General features: G+C 40.4%; 1 protein-coding gene across 1 annotated transcript; it reads right to left on the bottom strand.

Annotated features, from left to right (window-relative positions):
* Window positions 1–5,084: 5,084 nt before the first annotated feature.
* Window positions 5,085–8,239, bottom strand: twist2. Its single transcript, XM_086144588.1, has 2 exons — window positions 7,219–8,239; window positions 5,085–5,594 (listed from the first exon to the last, which is right to left on the bottom strand). The coding sequence occupies exon 1, from the start codon at window positions 8,003–8,005 to the stop codon at window positions 7,337–7,339; it is 669 nt and encodes a 222-aa protein (XP_086000714.1). The 5' UTR covers window positions 8,006–8,239; the 3' UTR covers window positions 5,085–5,594; window positions 7,219–7,336.
* Between the last annotated feature and the right edge of the window lie 12,335 nt (window positions 8,240–20,574).

Genomic DNA, 20,574 nt, shown 5'->3' with positions numbered 1-20,574 from the left:
AAATATCGTGAATGTGACTTCTTTATAATTGTAATCATACTTTCGACGTCCAATAATGTCACAGATTTTTTTAGAGACACAGATATTCACCCTCTCATTCATATAAATTCACTCATTCATGATGTAACAGAGGGTGTTGTTGTTTATTTAATTGTTGAAAATTATCTCATGATTGTTCAGCAATTTCGGGAGAACAGATGTGCATCCCATCGTGAATAATATTACGATGATAAAATTTTAAAATGATGGGATTTTTTTTTTATTATTGATTCATTTTTAGATGTATCTTTTATTAAGAAATGTTGGAATTTTTTTTTGCAGGAGGAAACACACACATTTTATTTCCCCTTTTTTTTTCCCCCGCTCATCCTGACGATCTTCCATCAGAAAATCAAGAAATGTGACGTATTGACACCGAAAGTTTAATTACAATTAAAAAGAAGTAACATTTACGATTCTTTGTCGTAATTTATTGCGAATAAAGAGCGACATAAAATCAGATAAAATCAATCTGGACTTCTGTCTTCACTTTCCAAATCCACCTGCCTCTGCAGCTCCGACCGCAGGTGCAGCTGGTTTTGGTCCTGGGGCTTTATTACCCTGTAATAACACAGGACAAATGACTTGCTGTGGCATTTTGCTGTGTAATAACATGTGGAATGAATTCAATAATTGCAGGACAGTAAGAATAATTATTCTTGACTGACCAGTTAATAAATAATCATAAAGATGATAGAAATAATAATAACTATAGAACTGTTCATGAAAAGATACATGTATGTTCAACCACAATTATTTTAAGATGACATGAAAATCTGCAAAATTGGAAAAAAGTAAAAGACAAATCAAAAAATAAATTCATATGTATACTTATATCATTATAATATTATTCATGAAAGGATACACTTTTGTTCAACCCAATTGCAAAATTAATTAATAACATTTAAAAAAGACTGCAAAATTGGGAAAAAAAAATCCCAATATTTCACAATATGAGTAACCAAGAAAAAGTATTTATCATGATAATATTATTCATGATAGGATTGACTGAAATTGCTTAACAGTAAGACATAATTATATCATTATCGGCCCACTCATGAATGAGTGTGGGATAAATGGTGCTGATAGTGATTAAAAAAAGACAAGCAAGTTAAACATTCTGTATCACTTTTGTCCAATCATGTATAAATAGTGCTTTTATTTTGAAAGCAAACGGATCTTCAGGTATGATATGACCACCACACACACACACACACACACACACACACACACACACACACACACACGCACACACACAAACACACACACACACTCTATGGTCTAACCATGGCATTTTTTTTTCTTCACGCCGTCTGAGGCGCTCGCAGTGTAAACCCTCACTTTATTCCCCCCTTTTTTACTGCAAATTAAAGTTTTGTAGCTTTTTCCGTCTGATTTTTACGGGAAACATCTGGATCCCTCGCGTCGCCGGAGCGACCCCCCCCTCCCTCGTCACCCCACCCTCCAGGGGTGGGGGGGGTGGGGGGGGTCACTCAGCTGCGAGGCTCTGGTAAGAAAATGAGCAGGTAATCAAACGGCGGGACGGGAAGGGAAGTCCGAGCTGCATCCGAGACCACCGGCGGGCAGGAACACAGCGGGGTGCCGGACGTGACGCCGAGGAACGAAGTACTCCGCTGGGGTTTTACTGCGGTAGAAGTACTTTAAACACGAAAACTGTGGAGTTACTCGGTCGCCTCGGGCGATATCAGCTGATTTACCCGCGGCGCTTGCGTGTGCTCCTGCGGCTGGATCGCAAAAGGTCAAAGGTCACCGCCTTTCATCCGGGTCCTCTTTTAGGATTCGTCCGAGGAGTTTGATTGGACGAGAGACCCGAGAACAATTAGACTTTTGAGTGTTTTTCTTCAAAAGTACTGAAAAAATGGAGGTAATGGGGTTCAGGTAAGTGTAAATGAGTATTTTGAGTTTTTTTCAGCAGCGATATTTATATTTGTTTTTATCATTTTTAATTGTTAATTAATTAATAATCATTTTTTATTATGAATTATCATATATTTTATTTTTATGGTTTATTTTCATATCATACGTTCTATATTATATTTCAGATTCCTTGGTTTCTGGGCGCCGGCAGGCCAGATGGATCAGGAGGCCGGCGGGGAAACACCCATCTCTCTGAGATCAACAAGAAGTCTGTCTTCAACGCCCACTTTTTGCACCACGCGCAATTGTGTCAATTCATTAATGTGCAATAACTGTGTAATACCTGCGTTACACACAGGACGGAGAACTTCTGGGCCCACTTTCCACAGGAATTGATTTCCCGCGCTGCTAACACCTGTCCACACAGGTACTGCATTCTCAGCCAATATCCTTGCAGTGCTACTACTACCCTTGTAGAAGTAGTTGTAGTATTGGCAATAAGTAATTCAGTTGTGAAAACACAAACTGGATTGAATTTTTTTTTTTTGGATGATGAAGACGAACCGTGAGCCATCAATCAATTAATCGATTAGATTAATTCCCAGGAATTCGTATCACCGATCATTAGTTTTGAGTCACTTGTCAGTGTAATCACCCTGCAAATATTATTAATATCATTAACATTTAAACTGACATAATCTCCGTAATCCTCGTTTTTTCCTTCAAGAGGGATACCAAAAATATATCATAATAAGCTGGTAATAACACTAATATAGCAAGCGTGGCCGTCAGAGACTGTGACAGCCGTTGCAGATCCCCGTGCCTCGGTGGGGCGAGCAGAGTTTTTGCAAAAGAAGAAGAAGAAAAGCGAAGGAAACAAAAGCCCTGACAGCCTGCAGCTCCAGATGTAGACAGTTTATGGGAGATAAAGTGCGAGGAGGGGGGGTTGGACTCGGAGCTTCATGGGGAAGGGGGTCGCAGGTGTTCTGGACCACATGCACAGCGATGAGAAAATTCGCCGGCATTGCAGTTGTTTGTTTCCTCAGATGAGGGTTTGTGATGACGACCGCCCAAATGTCTCAAATCTCCACCAGAGTTGGGACGGAATAAACCTAAACCTGTGTTTATAATAATCATCCGTAAAAATGACCTGAATTCCAGAACAATCCCTCCACCCCGGCAAAAAAAAAAAAAAAAATGGGAAATAGTTGACACTTGGACAGTTCAAGGACAGCTTAAATCTCTTGGAGGTTTCTGAAAGTGGGAAAATGCACCTGCATGTTAGTAAGAAATTTGCGCCAAATTAGCTAAAAATAAGCTAAAAAAAAATAAGTAGCTGTAAATTAGCACAAAATTTGAAAAACAGGAAAATTGAAATGAAAAAAAAAAACCACACGTATATATATATATATATATATATATATATATATATATATATACAATATTTTTTGTAATATTTTACCTAGACCATCATTTCAAAAGGATTATTTTCTAATCTGTAGAGAGGACAGTTGTTTGACATTGTTCAAGATATTACCTCCAAAAATGAAAATAAAAACAAATTTAATATTTCCTGCAAAACAGCTAAGAATCTTAAGAATAATATATCTGTCTCCATATCTGAGCCCCAAAAAGAAAATTGACAATCCACCAAATTTCAGAGAAAACATTGGGAATTTTTGATAAAATCCATGTCAACAGCTCCAATAAAAATAGAAAAAATGGATCAAGTAAAATAGTCCGGGGATTTACCATGGAAAGCAGCAGGATTTTATCTTATTTTAATTTAATTCTATTGCTTAAAGATAACTTTTTAAATTAAAAGGGTAATTATATTTATTGCAAAGGTCAAATTTGGACAGCTGGTATGGGTTTAGGTATAGATTAAGAAGAAAATCCTAAAAAATCAGCTTGAAAATTATAGAAAAAAATTCCACATCAAAATCTCCAGACTTGACCTGGCAAGCTCAGAGGAGATGAAATTAAAGAACTGGATGAAATTTAAAAAATGCTTGAAAAAAACTTTCTTAAATATATAAATAAAAAAAGACCAAATAAAAGTAAAAACTTAAAAAATGTATTTAAAAAAATGAAACAAAATCAGCAACAGCAAGCAAGAAATCAGTCTCAACAACTGGATAATAAAAAGACAAATCGAATATATTGAAAGAAATATAATGACAAAAACAAACAAAAAATGAATAAAATAAATGTAAAAGAAATCACAATAAAACTTGGGGGAAAAAAAAACAAAATATCAAACAAATAAATGAATAAAAATTATTTCAAGAAACACTAAAAGAAATAGACTAAAAATATAAAAAAAAAAAAATTGAGTAAAAAGCAACAAGTGCCGTGGCAGTGTCCAGACACTCCTGGCCGACCTTATCATGAATCAAAAAAATAAGATAAAATAATTAAAATGATATTGTGTATGGGTACGGGGAGGCAGGGCTTGGCGGGGGGGGGGGGGGGGGGGGGGACACACAAACAACAGCAACAACAACAACAAATGACCAGACATTTGATGTTTCCTGTCTGAGGGGTGAAGGAGACGCCGCACCTCTGCGGCCCCTTTGCCTCCAGCGTCCCGCTCTTCATCTCAACCTCAGGCTTGAACCCAAGTCCTGTGCGGCTGCTGACCTCCCAACCAGCCACACATCATTTAACCTCTTTTATTTCTTTTTTAAACCCCCTGTTTCTTCTTCTTATCAACACAGCTCAGTCATCACAACCAGCAAGGTGTCATTTCAAATGCAATTCATTTATTTGTGGATTTTCTTTCTTTTTTGTCTAGCCATCTTCTGTCTTCTGCCTTTCAATCTATATTCATATTTTTTCTGACATAACAGTTATGCTGCTGTGACTAAGGAATTTCCCCCATGGGAATCGATAAAGTTTATCTTATTTATTTAAAACTACCTTTTCTCCTTATGACAGGGTTTCACTCCTGGCAGTAATGATATTTTTAAATTATTTCCTAAATTAACTATTTTGGAAGGATAGTGGTGGGTTAACTTTTAACTCCTAACATAACTTTTTCCTTATTTTTTTGTTTGTTTTTAACGCACTTAAAAGCTAAAAGCTGCACGCGCCGGCAGGATATCGCACTATAAAAAAATTAAAAATACAATAAAAATGTTAAAAACATGAATAAAGCAGTGCAATTTGTTCAAAAATATGTTTTAATAAATAAGCCTCAAAAAAAATTATAAGAGAGAGAAAAATAAAACAGATGTACATTGGAGATTGGCTGTAGAAATTAAACCATGCAGCTCGGCGCGCTTCAATTGGTCCCTTCTCAGGCTACACTTCCAAAACAAGGTATTTACAATATGCATTTATAGATTTATACTTTGGTTTAAAGTCATTTAGAAAAACAAAACAAAATATATATCTTTCTCAAAATAAGAGTGGGTGTCCATAATCCGAGCTATAACGCCTCCTTCTTCCTTTTCTTCTTCCTCTTTATTACCACGATAAAAAGGAACAACAGCTCCAGACAGACAGAATCCACAGCCAAACACACATACAAACACACACACACACTCTGGTGTTTGTGTGTGTGCATGCGTGTTTGTGTCGGTGTGTGTGTGCGTGCGCGTCACATTACGTGTCAAGTCTTTGAGGTTCTTCAATAATCCGTTTGGTCTCCATGATTGGTAGACGTAAACAGTCTGTGGGAAGAAACACACATCATTATCATTATTATTGATATTGTAATTACTATCATTGGTGTTAATACAATTATAGTGAACATCACCATTATTAATACCATTCGAATTACTATCATTCCTCCTATTATTATAACTATTGCCATTACTATTATTATCATAATCATTGTAGTCGATATCATCATTGTTCATACAATTCACATTATTATTGTCATTCATAAAAATAACGATAACAATTAACTAATCATAACAATAATAACTAAATAATAATGATAACCATTATTATTATTGTCATCATTATATTTAACATTGTTGTTATTGTTGGGGCCTAAATCACCCTGAATACAAAATGAATCCAATTTTACAGTGAAATCACACTGTAAATATAGCTTTCTATATATATATATATATATATATATATATATATATATATATATATATATGTGTGTGTATTATAAAAAGCAAAAAGTGATTTACAAAATAGTATGAATATTTTCAGACTTTTAGAGATGAATAAAGCACTGAAACCTGCATTTTTTGGTACTTAAAAAGTGACTTCGTTTAGAACGCTGTCATCGATCAGGAAATATTCACATCGATCATTTAATCTCTATAGTTATTATCATATTTTTTTCAAAACAGATATTCATCTTAGCGACCACGCCAATTGGTTTTCCCCGGAGATTTTCGTGAGTTCGTATTCTCTCACTCTTCTCTCTCTCTCTCTCTCTCTCTGTGTGTGTGTGTGTGTGTGTGTTCTGATCGATGTGATCAGAACGATCGATCAGGACGGGAATCGCATTAGTCTCCTACAAAATAAAAGCCCGACGATACGGAAACAAACGACTTCCTCTTAATTTCTTTTATTTTGTGAACGAAAACGTTTCGGCCTTTTCCGTTGTACTTCGACCATTGAGCTTGTTTTTTTGTTTTGTTTTTATTTTTGTTTGTTTGTTATTTGTTTTTGTTTTTTTGTTGTTTTTTTCAATAAAAGTCGTACGTGTTTCCTTCTCCTCCCTCGGATTTTCGAGAAAAAAAAGACCATAAGATAAAGGAAAAGAACCAAAATCAAACGAAGCTTAACGTTTTGGGGGCTCCGGTGAGAAGAAAGGCCGCTTAAAAATAAAATCCCTAATATCAAAAAATAATATTAAATGAAAATAAAATGAATATGTATGTGTCACTACTGTCATAATTACTATTAATACTATTAATCATAATTATGGCCGTGCGGTTTGGAGACAGTAAATGGTAGCCGCGGCCTTCACACTCACACACACACACACACAAACTTTAAAAAAGTAAAATAATGCGCGCTAAAAATGAACAAAATAATGATAATATAATGATAATAATAATAACAATAATAATAAAATAGGGCCGCTTCCGGCCTTGTAGAACCCGGATGTGACAGTCGGGACAGGTAAAGTGTGTGTGTGTGTGTGTGTGGGGGGGGGGGGGGGGGGCTATTATTTGGTCACGTGGATACCAAACGTTTTTAAAATACGTCGAAACAAAAAGAGAGAGAGTTCACGCGTGGATACACACTTTGGAAAGCAAGGTTTAACCAAGAAAATAAAAAATTAAATTAAAAATTATAATAATAGAAAAAAAAAAGGATACCCACCGCTTCGGAACGATGCGCGAGACGCCCCCTCCTCCTCCACCACCTGTGTGTGTGTGTGTGTGTGTGTGTGTGTGTGTGTGTGTGCGTGTGTGTGTGGAGGCGGGGGCTCGTGATCCCGTCAGTGGGACGCGGACATGGACCACGCGCCCTCCATGCGCCACACCGAGAAGGCGTAGCTGAGGCGCTCGTGCGCGACGTAGCTGCAGCTCGCGGCCTTGGCGTCCATCTCGTCGCTCTGCAGCACCTGGCACAGGAAGTCGATGTACCGCGACGCCAACTTGAGCGTCTGGATCTTGCTCAGCTTGTCGGACGGCAGCGTGGGGATGATCTTGCGAAGCGACGCGAACGCTTCGTTCAGCGACTGCGTGCGCTGGCGTTCGCGCACGTTGGCGAGAACGCGCTGGTTCTGCAGCTCCTCGTAAGTCGGAGCGCCTCCCCCGCTTCCGCCTCCTCCTCCCCCGGTGCTTCCTCCAGCCGCGTCCGCCGGGCTTTGCTTCTTTCCGCGCTTCAGCGGACTCCCGCCGCCCGCACCGGTGGAGCCGCCGCTGCTGCTGGAGCTGCTGCCGCCGTCCTCGCTGGTCTTCTTGCTGGCTCTCCTCTTCCTCCCGAAGCGCCTCTGGAGCTGCTGCTGCTGCTGGAGCTGCTGCTGCTGCTGCTGCTGCTGCTGCTGCAGGAGAAGCTGCTGCTGCTGCTGCTGCTGGAGGTGCAACCGTCGGTCCGGCTCCTCCTCGCTGGTGGCCGCGCTGTCAGCGGGGGACGCCGGGCAGCTGGAGCCGCCCTCCTCCATTTCCCGCTTGAGGTGGCGCAGCCGGAGCGGGGCGAGCGCGGCGGCCGCCTTGGAGGCCGTGGCTGCCGGCCGGACGCCGGGACGACGAGCCGCCGGGGAGCGGAGGCGGGAGAGGAGGGGATGCGGGGATCCAGTGCGGATGAAGGCCGCTCAGGCTGAGCTCCCGCACGGGGCTGGCATGCTCCTTCCCCTCCGCACGCAATACTTTCTCTCGCCCTTCTTCTCTTTCTTCCCTTCTTCCTCATCCCGCGTCGGGATGATAAATACGCTGGAGCGTGGAAGGGGAGGGGTTTCTCCGTGCGGTAGGAGGAGGAAGAGGAGGAGGAGGAGGAGGAGGGATGGAAGTGTTTGTCACTTATCAGAAAACTTCTCCTCCTCCTCTGTCTTCTTGTGCTTTGTTTTATTTGTCACTTTTTTTGCGCAAATACAACACTATTTAATCCTTTTTCATCTCTATTTCAACACTTATTTTACTTAGGCAAAATATAAAAAAAAAAAAAAATCCACATTATTTCATATTATATATTTTCATACTTTTTCTAAAACGAGGATTCCCCTGGTTTTTTTTTTTCGTCAATTTCAATTCCGAAAAGCTATTTCGATAAACGGGATGATTTTGATTTGCGTCAAAGTCTAAATAATCGAATTTCAGTCGTTAAAAAAATACAAAGTTTCAAATATCGCGTGATTTCGGTCGTGAGTTCAGTGTCCTGGCGTCGCCTCACATCCTTAAACCCAGCTAGAAATGTGTTTTTTAATCTATTTTTGTTCGTTTTCGATGAGAAAAATATATCGGCATTAATATATCATTCACATGTCTACATATATTCATGCGTGTATATGTGTATAAATCATGAATATAATGTATATATAAATAGACACATGTATTTATAGCACATTTTTACCACATAAAAAGCAGGTCTTCTGTTTTATATACGTGTGCGTGTGTGTGCGTGTGTGTGTGTAAACGGTGCGTTGCCTTATTTGTTTTTGGTTTCGATGGAAACATACATCTACATGTATTTATACATCATTTAAATATTACATTTTAATGAAAACATTTCATTCAAATTTAACAGGGGGTCGTAGTGCCCGCCTCCAGACTCACACACCTACATCAGTAGGGAGGACACACACACACTCACACTCACTCACACACACACACACACACACACACACACAGACGTACACAATTAAGATATATGTATAAGCATACATGTAAACTCACACATACATACAGATAGATAGATAGATAGATAGATAGATAGATAGATAGATAGATAGATAGATAGATAGATAGATAGTGTTTAATGTAGAAATTTCATTTACATAAAATAAAATGATGGTAATACTTGGTAAAATAAACAACATTGAAAACCAAGCCTGTTATATAAGTATGACAGCGTCATATCTCTAAATGAATGTGTAAATATTTGATAGATTCAATTTCCCTTTTTTTATTTGTCATTCATTCATTTTTCAAATGAACGTATATATATATCTATCTATATATAGATAGATATATATATTCGTTCATTTAATATATATATATGTGTATGTATGTAAATATATGTTGCTACAGCATATATAGATCTATTATGTATCTATAAATTGAAACATGAATACAATTTCATATTCTTTCATTCTTACAATCTTTATGATAGACTTACCTGCAATGAAATATAAACATATGTGTATATGTATGAATATCTATCTATCTATCTATCTATCTATCTATCTATCTATCTATCTATCTATCTATCTATCTATCTATCTATCTATCTATCTATCTATCTATCTATCTATCTAAGAATAAAGACGGCCTCGGGTCTATTTGCAGGAAAGAAAATAAAAGTCAAGTAAAACAAGGGCCACTTCAGGGCTCGTGATCCTGGACCATTGGATCAGTTCTTCAGAATCCGTCTGTTTGTTCCTCTCAGAGGTCACATCTTGCAGCCCGGTATTTGTTTATTTGTAAAAGCATAGAGCGGAGAGTCGACGGCGGCGGAGAATGAATCCACGACCCTGGACTATTTTCTACGCGTTTGAAGAACTTGAAGCGGCAGCGGTTTCTTTTTTTCTTTCTCGAGTTCACAAACAAAAGCAGGCTTTAATGAGGCTTATTAGGGGAACGAAGCCCGACGTGGTCCCGCCAGACGCACATTCATCAAATTGCGTCCTGGTAGGAGGCTGTTTGCACCGGGAGCAGGTTCCCTGGAGGCTCCACTGCTCTACATGGCACTGCAAAGGAAGCAGAACCTTTCTTGGTGTGTGTGTGTGTGTGTGTGAGAGAGAGAGAGAGAAAATGGCACCTCTGTGAATGGCCCTCATCCCACCAAGAGTTGTCCAACCTGGTGGAGGACGCCACAGGTGCGGATATGGAAGTAACATAGGCAAGTGAGGGACGTGCAAGACATGGTAGCGCGCGCACACACACACACACACCCACACACACAAACATAACATAAAACCCCCCTGTGATTATGACCTTTGCCCTGCATCTCCAGTTCAGCTGCAGGAGCCCCCCAATGAACCCGGAGAGGAAGAAAAGGGGGAGGAGGCTCCTACTCAGGGGTGAAGGTTAGGGTGAGGGTGAGGGTGAGGGTGAGGCCCCTGGCCAGGATCGGCTCCTCACGGGATCCAGAATCAAGTCTTACTGGAAGAGACAGGCTGGGAAGAAGGAGAATGCCCTCCCTTTCCATCAACACCACTGCCACCGCTATTTAGAAAATGAAAAATGGGCAAAAAAAATGTTGAAATCCTAAAAGGGTGAAAAAAAATCATAAGTATTTGTTTGAAAAATAATGACAGTTACGGGAAACCTAATTACAAATAAAGTATAAAATAAAAAACGAATAAAATATTTAAAAAATAATAATTACATGAAAATATGAAATAAAACAATAAAAAGAACTGACATTGTATAAAAATCCACGTCAAATTAGGCTGAAATGGATCAATTACTCTATAAATGACCAAATGAATGTATGAACAAATGAATGAATAAATACATGCTTTAAGGATAAATCATTATAAAAAAATAAAATAAATAAATACAAAATTGTGGGGTGGCATGGTGCAGTAAGTAGAGCAATCGCCTTTGGATACAGACCATTTCTGGTTCGATTCCCGGCTCCTCCTAGTGTGTCGAAGTGTTTTCGAGCAAGACACTGAACCCCAAACTGCTCCCCTGGCGCTGATGGACAGCAGCCTTCTGCTCATGGTTCATCCATGATGGGTTCATTGCAGAGAACTAATTTCCCCATGAGGGATTAATAAAGGATAAATTATCATTATTACTGTTAACCAAGGAATGGTTGGATCAACAAGTAAATAGATGGATGGATGAGTAAATGGCCAAATAAATAAATACACGCATACGTATATAAATAAACAGATAAATGAATGTGTGAACAAGTGAGCGAGCGCATTGAAGAACGAAAAAAAACAAACATGTGACTAAACGAACGAGCAGAGGGGAAAAAATAAAAAAAAACGAACGAATGAACCAACAGGCAAATGAACGAATGAAGGGACAGCCGTTAGCGTCCTTTCTTTCCCCATTTTGTTTCCATGGCAACGGGCCCCATTGCAGGCCTGCCGGCTGTCGCCATGTTTTTCCCTCTTCTACCCATGCCAACCAGAATTAGCACTTCCTGTATCCACCTCGCACTTCCTGTTAGTGTATCATGAAGCCTGTATGATGTGCTGCTAACGACAGCGGAGGCCGCCATCCGTTGTGTGCTCAGCCAATGCCTCCTGCAACGACGTCATAACGTGCACCGGCTGGCGGAGCCAGGGAGTGAGGCGGTGAAAGATGGAAAGCATAAAAAGAGAACGAGAAGAAAGGGGATGATACAGTGAAACAAAGAGAGGAGAGGGCGCCGTCACTCACGCCGGCCTTTGATCTGACAGCGGGGGTTACGTGTGTGTGTGTGTGTGTGTGTGTGTATGTGTGAATGTGTGTGTGTGTGTGTGTGAAGTTATGGAGGAGATGATTTGTTAGAAGCCATGATGAGTGGAATTTTACCGTCCATATGCTGGCCAGGACCCCACTACTTTTGACTTCAACACACACACACACACACACGAGGATCTAAAGATAAACCCAATGTGTGTGTGTGTGTGTGTGTGTGTGGGCGGGCCTATTAACTCCCACACCTGCCTCTCCGTGGATACACTACCCACGTCGTCTTTCTACGTGACTATGCGTCTTTACAAATTATCACCTGATTATCTACACTTTGCCCACTCGTACCTGCGTTTGCACGTTGAACTTGTGCACGCTGCACACATGACTCACACCTGTCCGCTCCTATGAGTGTGTGTGTGTGTGTATGTGTTGAAAAAAAGTGATTCAAGATGCACCAAAGATGTTCCGTGGGAGGGAAAAGGCCCCAGCTGGTTTTCATTGCACGGAGCCCAGTGTCTATTACCAGCCGTGCAATCACTTTTTTAAAGCTACCAGCAGTTTTCTGTCTGAGCCACCGCTGCTGGGTAGCAGAAAAAAAGAGATTTTTAAAATACTCAACCCCATTTATTAGTGAAATTTGGTTTTACTTTATTCTAGTTGTCCTATGTTTGGGCAATATTTGGGGAATATTATAAATACATTATGTAATTTAATTTCCTTCTATTCAAATCTATTTAATTTAAACATATTTCACCTTATTCCATTTCATTTAAATAAAATCAAATTTTATCTTAATCATCTCGATTTTATTGTGTAAATTTGATTTTCAAGTGCAGACATTTTCAGAGTGAAAATAAGGGCGTAATATTAAACCAAACAATATAAAAATTATTTCAATGTTACTTTATTTCTCTATTTATAATTTTATTCTATTCCTTTTTATTTCAATTCGATAGCATTTTCATTTTAGTTTATGTTATTTAATTATTTTGTCTTGTGCAAATTCGAGCAAAATTATAAACCAGTTGTTATTTCAATAAACTTTAACTCTTTCTTTTGCAGTCCACAATAATATTATCTGGTAGTTTTAATTTCATCTATTTTTTCTCATATTTCATTCATTATTATTTAATTTGGATCTTATTGTATACTATTTAATTTAATTTTGTTTTCATTTATTCTATTTTATACTTAGCTTTTTAAACTACGTTTTTTGTACGTTCAAGAAAGAAGATTAAGGGAAAAAAGACTCAAGTATGATTATTGAGCTTTGTTTTTCAATGTATTTGAAATGTATTTTCATGTGTTTCTTTGTTGTATTTTTCTTTATTTATTATTTTATCATTTATATGTTTACCCATCCTTTCCTATTCCTATAGAGGAAATTTAAGAGTGAAGCTCCACCGGCTCACACTGTTCCACTCCTCCTCGGAACCATCTCAGTCCGTTTTCCTTGAGATTATTTTCAAAACATCGAACCTGTGCTGTCCCTCTGATGGACTCATTCTTGATCCTATCCACCCTCGTCACTCCAACAGAGAACCTCAACATCTTCATCTCTGCGACCTCCAGCTCTGCTTCCTGTCTTCTCTCCAACTCTGTTGTCTCCGTTCAGCATCACTGGTCTCACCATTGTCTCGCATACATTTCCTTTCCATCTGGCTGATAATCTTATCAAACATCATCCCTGAAACTTTTCTCTACCTGTTCCAACCTGCTTGAACCTGTTTCTTCACCTTTTTCACACTCTCCATTGGTTTGGCCTGTTGACCCTAAATACTTCACTGCTCCTCTTCGGTTCCTCTCATTTGCAAATATATATTATGTCTTTATGGCTGACCTTCATTCCTCTTATTTCCAGCGCATACCTCCACCTCTCCAGATTTTCTTCCACCTGTTCCCCGCTTTCACTACAGATCACAATGTCCTCTGCAAACATCATGGTCCATGGAGATTCCTGTCTAACCTCATCTGTCAGCCTGTCCATCACCACTGCAAAAAGAAGGGGGTCAGAGCTGATCCCTGATGGAGTCCTACCTCCACCATGAACTTCTCTTGTCACACCTACAGCACACCTCACCACTATCTCACAGCTGGCATACATGTCCTGCGCCGGTCTAACATACTTTTCTGCCACTCCAGACTTCCTCATACAACGCCTGAGATCCTCTCTCTGCTCCCTGTCGTATGCTTCTTCCAGGTCTACAAAGGCACAATACAGCTCCCTCTGACCTTTTCCTTACTTCTCTACCAGCATTTTTAAAGCAATTACTGCATTGTAGGACCGCATAATTCTGCGCATATCCCTTAGTCTTATAAAATGGGCACCATCAAACCTCTCCGCCATTCCTCAGGCATCTTCGCACTCTCAGATCTTGTTAAATATTCTAACCAGGAACTCTACTGCAGCCTCTCCTAGACACTTCCATACCTCCACAGGTACATCATCATTACCAACCACCTTTCTACTCTTCATGCTCTTCAATGCCCACCTCACTTCAACTTTTACTAATCTCTGCTACTTCGTGGTCCACAATAGTCGCCTCTTTCATCCTTCCCTCTGTTTTTTTTTCCTGATTCATCAGCTCTTCAAAGTACTCTTTCCATCTTACCATCACCCTTCTATCATCTGTTATTACATGTCCTTCTGTATCCTAAATCTTCCAAGCCTGTTGTACATCCTTTCCATCTCTATCTCTCTGTTTTGCCAACCTGTATATATCATTCTTTCCCTCCTTACTGTCCAGCCGAGCATACAAGTCATCATACACCTTTCATTTGCCTTTGCTACATGTACCTTTACCTTGCACTACATCTCCCTGTACTCCTATCCTTCTTTTTAAGTCCCCTCAGTGTACCACTTCTTCTTTGCTGACTGCTTTCTCTGAATATACTCCTGTACTTCTTTATTTCACCACCGACTCCCCTCATCTACTTACCTTCATGATGATACACCAAGTACTCTCCTACCTGTCTCCCTGTTCACATTAGATGTAGTTGTCCTGTCATCTGGAAGCTGTCCCTGACCACTCAGAGCCTTTTTATCTTGTCACCAGAGTCATACTACAAACCACCTTCCTAAGTTGTCTGGCCACACCCTCAACTACCACTACTCTGCTGTCACTGATCGCCTTCAGATTACATTGTCTATACAAGATGTAGTCCCCCATATGAAGGTGGCACCTAAATGAAAGGAGGAACAACCTCCTCATGAAGGGGGCACCTCCAAGGTAGGGGAAAGGCACCAATTGAAGGTGGAAACTCCTAATCAAGGTGGAACCTCCTCATGGACGTGGAACTTTCTGGGGACTCCAGACTGGGTGAGCATTGACTCTGAGTGTCTGAGACGGTGGTGGAGATGGAGGTGGTGGTGGAGGTGGAGGGGGTTTGAGCAAACAGTGGTGTTGTTGACTCTGCTGATTGGGCTGCGGACACGCAGGGGTGAAGATCGGCGAGGGTCAACAAAGGGGCGGCGTCGACGGCGGGATGTCGCCTTCTCAATGTCACCTGTGTCACCAGCGGGGTCCGGGGTCGGGGGGATTCTTGACCACCTCACCCCCATAACCCTGGGTGGGGGTGGGGGGGGGGATGGAGGGGGGTTCTCTGCCACGGCCTGCTTTGGATGAGATTTGGAATTTTCCAGGGATAAAATTGCTGCATTTTGGTGATTTTGCACAAATTTTCTCTCAAAAAAGCCCGCACTGGAAAAACTAAACAAGTCAAATAAAGTCAAATGAGATAAAAAGAGAATGTATTTAATTAAAATAAAATGAAATACATTTAAATTAAATTTAATTAAATACTTCATTATTCACGCCTTTCACATAAGAATTCCAACACAGGAAACAAAGACAAATGACATGATAAAAATAAAAAGAAAAGAAAATAAATTGGAATAAATATTATTTCATTCACATAAAATTAAGTAGATTTTAAAGTGAATTAACAAAAATTAAATGCTTCATTTCTTTTGTCCTAATCTTTGGCATTAGAATGCCAAAATAGAAAAAAAAATCTAATTAAATAGGTAAGTCTAGGTAAGTACTTAAACAAACAAACAAACAACACAAAATAACAAATAAATAAATATCAATAATATGATAAAATATAATATAATAAATGAATAAAGCTACTGCTTCATCAGAACCATTTCTTATAAATTCCTGTCTCTTAAGGTTTTTATTCCTTTTTTCCTGCGCATTTTCTAAAATTCTGTCTCTGTTTTTTTTTTAGTGGGGAAAAAATGATCATTACTGTTCAAATCGGATTTACATTTTAAAAATCTGATTTTTTTTGACATTTTTACAATAGAATTTTCAGGTTCTGATTTCTTGTTCCTTGGCCGTGACTGTCGAGAGAGAAAAAAGTTTGGTGGCAGAAATAACCTGATGACTTGCGGGAAAAAAAAAAAAAAAAAAAAAGCAGAAGCAGAATTGAGAGCAAATGAATGAATCCTGTCTCGGAACAGGAACCTGGAGACAACCGAGGTAATTGGATGAAACGTTTGTCGTTTACTTTCCAAACGACAGCAAAACAACCCTGTTTCTTATTTTCTTTACTAAACAAACAGCCGTGTTGACTCTCCTGAAGATGCCCGGACAGATGGGATGACCCCCTCCTCCAGCAGGGTGAATTCTTTTTCAGCTCATTATTCACCGTTTTGATAAAGGATTTGAAACTGACAGCTCGACCTCCTCCACCTGCAAAGAGGTGTCCGATATTTAACATATATTTAACGTATTAAACTCCATGCAACTCTCCGTATATCTATTTACTCACACACACACCACTCTTCCCCACTACACCAATTCTTGTTGATGCCTCACCCACCAGCAGTTGCTGAACTCCTTCATATCCTAAATAAATAGGTAAAAATATTGTGAATATGATTTACAGTATTTCAGATGTGGTTCCAGTACTTTGACCAGCTGTTGTATTCCTTGTGCACTGTGAGACTCACCGGGACCATAAAGTTAATCCTGTAAACACTCTGGTGTCTTCTTGTCTGATCGAATCTGTGAGGTCAGATTTAATCTCACCAGTGCGAATCAGATGTTTATTATTGTGTTATTACAGTGTTATAACATGTTAATATAGCGTTTATAACATTGAAATAAGCCGGGTTTCCTGTCCGATCGCCCCGAGCGGCCTGGAGACGGTCGATCTGATCTGGCGGCGCCGGCGGCTCGTGTTTCTGACACCTCGGCGGGAGTCAACGGTGTTTGCTCCTCTCCGGAGGAGGGGAATAAGCGGCGGCTTCAAATGCGAGCCCTGCTGGTGGGTGGGGGGCCCCCAGGGGCCGCGGACCCCCCAACCACCCCCACCGGTGACGCATTGTAAAGACGACACGGCGCAACACACTCGGCTGTGAGTTATTAGCTCTGGGGCCGAACGGCGGGCCCCTGTGAAGAGGATGAAGAGGAACTGTGATGAGTAAAGCAGGTGAGCTGTTTAACTAGAGTTTCACAGCCATTAAAATGCTAGCGCACGGCGTGTTACTATGGCGACTCAGCTTTTTGTGAGCCGGGGGGGGGCAGCCGAGCATGCAAACAACACTTAAAACAACACTTAAAGTGTAAATCGGAAAAAAATAAAATGATTACACAATAATAAGTAGTACTTAATATGTAACAGTGTTCTATTATGCTTTAAACGTGCTATTTCATATTTTCAAATAATTTTTAAATAAGCTAAAGTGTGTCATGGTGACTGTTTACTGATTGATTATGATACATTTGTAAGCACTTACATTTGATGCATAGTGATTCACGCGTTCATTCATTCATTCATCTACACCCTTGAGGCGGCCTTCACCAAGGGCTCATCACGACCATTCACGCTCTCATTCACATGTCATGTAAAGAAATACACGTCACATTGTTCACACACCTGAGAAATTTAGGTTGCCCTCAATTTATGGATCTTGAGGGTGGGAATCGAATCAGTGACTTTCTCGCTCGTATTACCACCACGAATTTTTAGAGTCGATTTCTCATTCAACTGGCAATTATTCCATTGGGATTCAGAAGGTCGGAGGGAAGGAGGTGCCGCAAGTCAAATCAACGAGTCATTAAGTCAACAAATCAATGACTCACCGAATCAATGAGTCAACAAATCAACAAATCTACGAATCAATGAGTCAACGAACCAACAAGTCACCGAATCAATGAATCAATGAGTTAACAAATTAACAAGTCAACAAATCAACAAGTCTACGAATCGATGAATCAATGACTCAACGAATTAGCAAGTTCAACGAATCAATGACTCAACGAGCCAACGAATCAACGTATCAACAAGTCAAGGAGTCAATGATTGATTATGTCAACGAGTAGATGGCTTCCCCATTGGAGCCACGTTGGAAACCTGCTTTGTTAAGACAAGATCTAAATGCTAAATGCCAGAGACTTTGTTTGCTTTGTGCCAATGCTTTCACAAGCCTTCTTTCACACACACACACACACACACACACACACACACACACACACACATATATACACTTATACACATATACACATATACACATATACACATGCATACACACATGAGGTTCCATGCCCCAGAGTCGGGTAGAAACACACGCTAACACAAGCCTGCTAACGCCAGCCTGCTAATGCCACACTACTAACACAATGGCGCTAACACCAGGGAGCAAACACAAGCCTGATACTGCCACACTGCTAACACAGTGGCCCTTACACCAGGCTGCTAACACCACACTGCTCTACAAAGACACACTGCTAACACCGTGCTGCTAATGCTACACTGCTAACACCAGGCTGCCACCACTAGCCTGGTAACACCAGGCTGTGCTTCTGACACCACACTGCTCTGCCAATACCAGGCTGATCATGCCATACTGCTGACACCAGGCTGCTAACCCTACGTTGTTCTGCTAATGCCATGCGGGTAATGCAACCAAGCTAGCACAATGCTACTAACACAAGGTTGCTAATGCCATGCTGCCAACACTACACAGCTCGACTGATGCCACACTGTTAACACCAGGCTGCTTTGCTTCCTCTGCTAATGCCATCCCGCTATCGCTATGCTACTAAAACCACATGCTAGCACCAGATACTTTGTCATTGTAAAGTACTTTGGATTGTTTTAAAGTACTTTCGGTCCTTTTAAGTATTTTGGGTCATTTCAAAGTACTTGGGGTCATTTTAAAGGACTTATAATTTTAAAGTAACCCGTTTAGCTTTAGGAGGAGCTGCATCTCGGGCTCTCTGACATTCATGGGTTCATTTGATCTTCTTTAACAAACTGCACCAAAAGAAGTGTGTATGTATGTGTGTGTGTGTGGGTGTGTGTGTGTGTGTGTGTGTTGGGGGGGGCGCTCTTAGGACTGTGCGGCTCCTGACCTTTGACCTTGCTCCGAGGAAAAGCCCCCCCCCCCATTTTGACCCGTTTGTTCCTGCAGGATGCAATGCGCTAATTATATTTACAAGTGCAGCAATGCCAAGACGATAAACACACCTGTCGGCCTCCGAGCCATGCGTGTGTGCCTTTGTGTGTCTGATTTTGTGCGTGTGTGTGTGTGTGTGTGTGTGTGTGTGTGAGCCCGCCCGGATGTTAAATCAATAAAGCGGCTGGACGCAGCCTGATAGACTCCGCAGGCGGGGAGAATCTTACTCATTCTGGCCCCCGAAACGTTCCCCTGGGCCGAATCAGATCTCATCCACATGGTATTCAGAGCAAAGCCACAGCTGATTGGTCGCCTTCCCCGCAGCGAAGGCGAGGAGGAGCGCGAAAGTGAGCGATTTTCTCTTGATTGGGTGCAACTCAGATCACAACAATCATGTAAACAATGATATTTCCTCCATGTGCCTCCTTCGGTTATAACCCCTGTGGTGTTTTTCTGAGAAATAAAATAAAATAAAACAAAATAATAAATAAAAACACAAATAAATAAAAAAAATGATAAATAGATAAATAAATAAAATAAATGATAAAATAAATAAACACTTAAATTTATTAATTAATTGAAATAAAATAAGATATAAATAATAATAAATAGATGAATTAATAAAATAACATTTCAGGAGAAACTGGATTAAATAGTGCGAAAAAATGTCTTCTTTTCTTCCGGCAATGGACTTGTGTCTGGAGCGCGGCATTCTCAAAGCGCCACCTGGAGCGCATTTCCATCAACGGCCACTAGGGGGCGTGAGTGCAACCAACCACAGCAGCCATCTGGTTGAGAGGTGGGTTTAATTCGGGTTTAATTTGGTCACCTGTCAATCGCAGGGCAACATAAACAGACACAAAACCGTTCACCCTCTCATTCACATCGCAGGACGATTTGGAGTCTTCAATGAGCCTGTTGACTGTTTTTGGATGTTATTCATACGGCGCCAAATAGCAACAGAATTGTCTCATGTCACTTTACATGTCTGGAACAACTGGAGAAGCTAAATTGCCTTGACGAATGAGAATGAGAACGGTGAATGAGAGGATGAATTTTGGGATGTTGCTGTAAGAAGCCCCCATGAGCAGTGTAGCATAAGTGGAATAGTGAATGAATGAATGAATGGATGAATGAATGACGAGATGTTTCCTCTGTGTGCAGCGTCTCATGTCTGAAAATGAAAATGTTAGCCGAGTGTCATCAACCTGGCAGTCCACACACAAACACACACACACACACACA

Source organism: Fistularia commersonii, chromosome 4 (assembly GCF_037954325.1).
Source record: "Fistularia commersonii isolate RoL2024-O1a breed Wild chromosome 4, RoL_Fcom_v1.0, whole genome shotgun sequence".
In the NCBI taxonomy this organism is placed as follows: Eukaryota; Metazoa; Chordata; class Actinopteri; order Syngnathiformes; family Fistulariidae; genus Fistularia; species Fistularia commersonii.
This window is presented reverse-complemented; position numbering and strand designations above follow the sequence as displayed.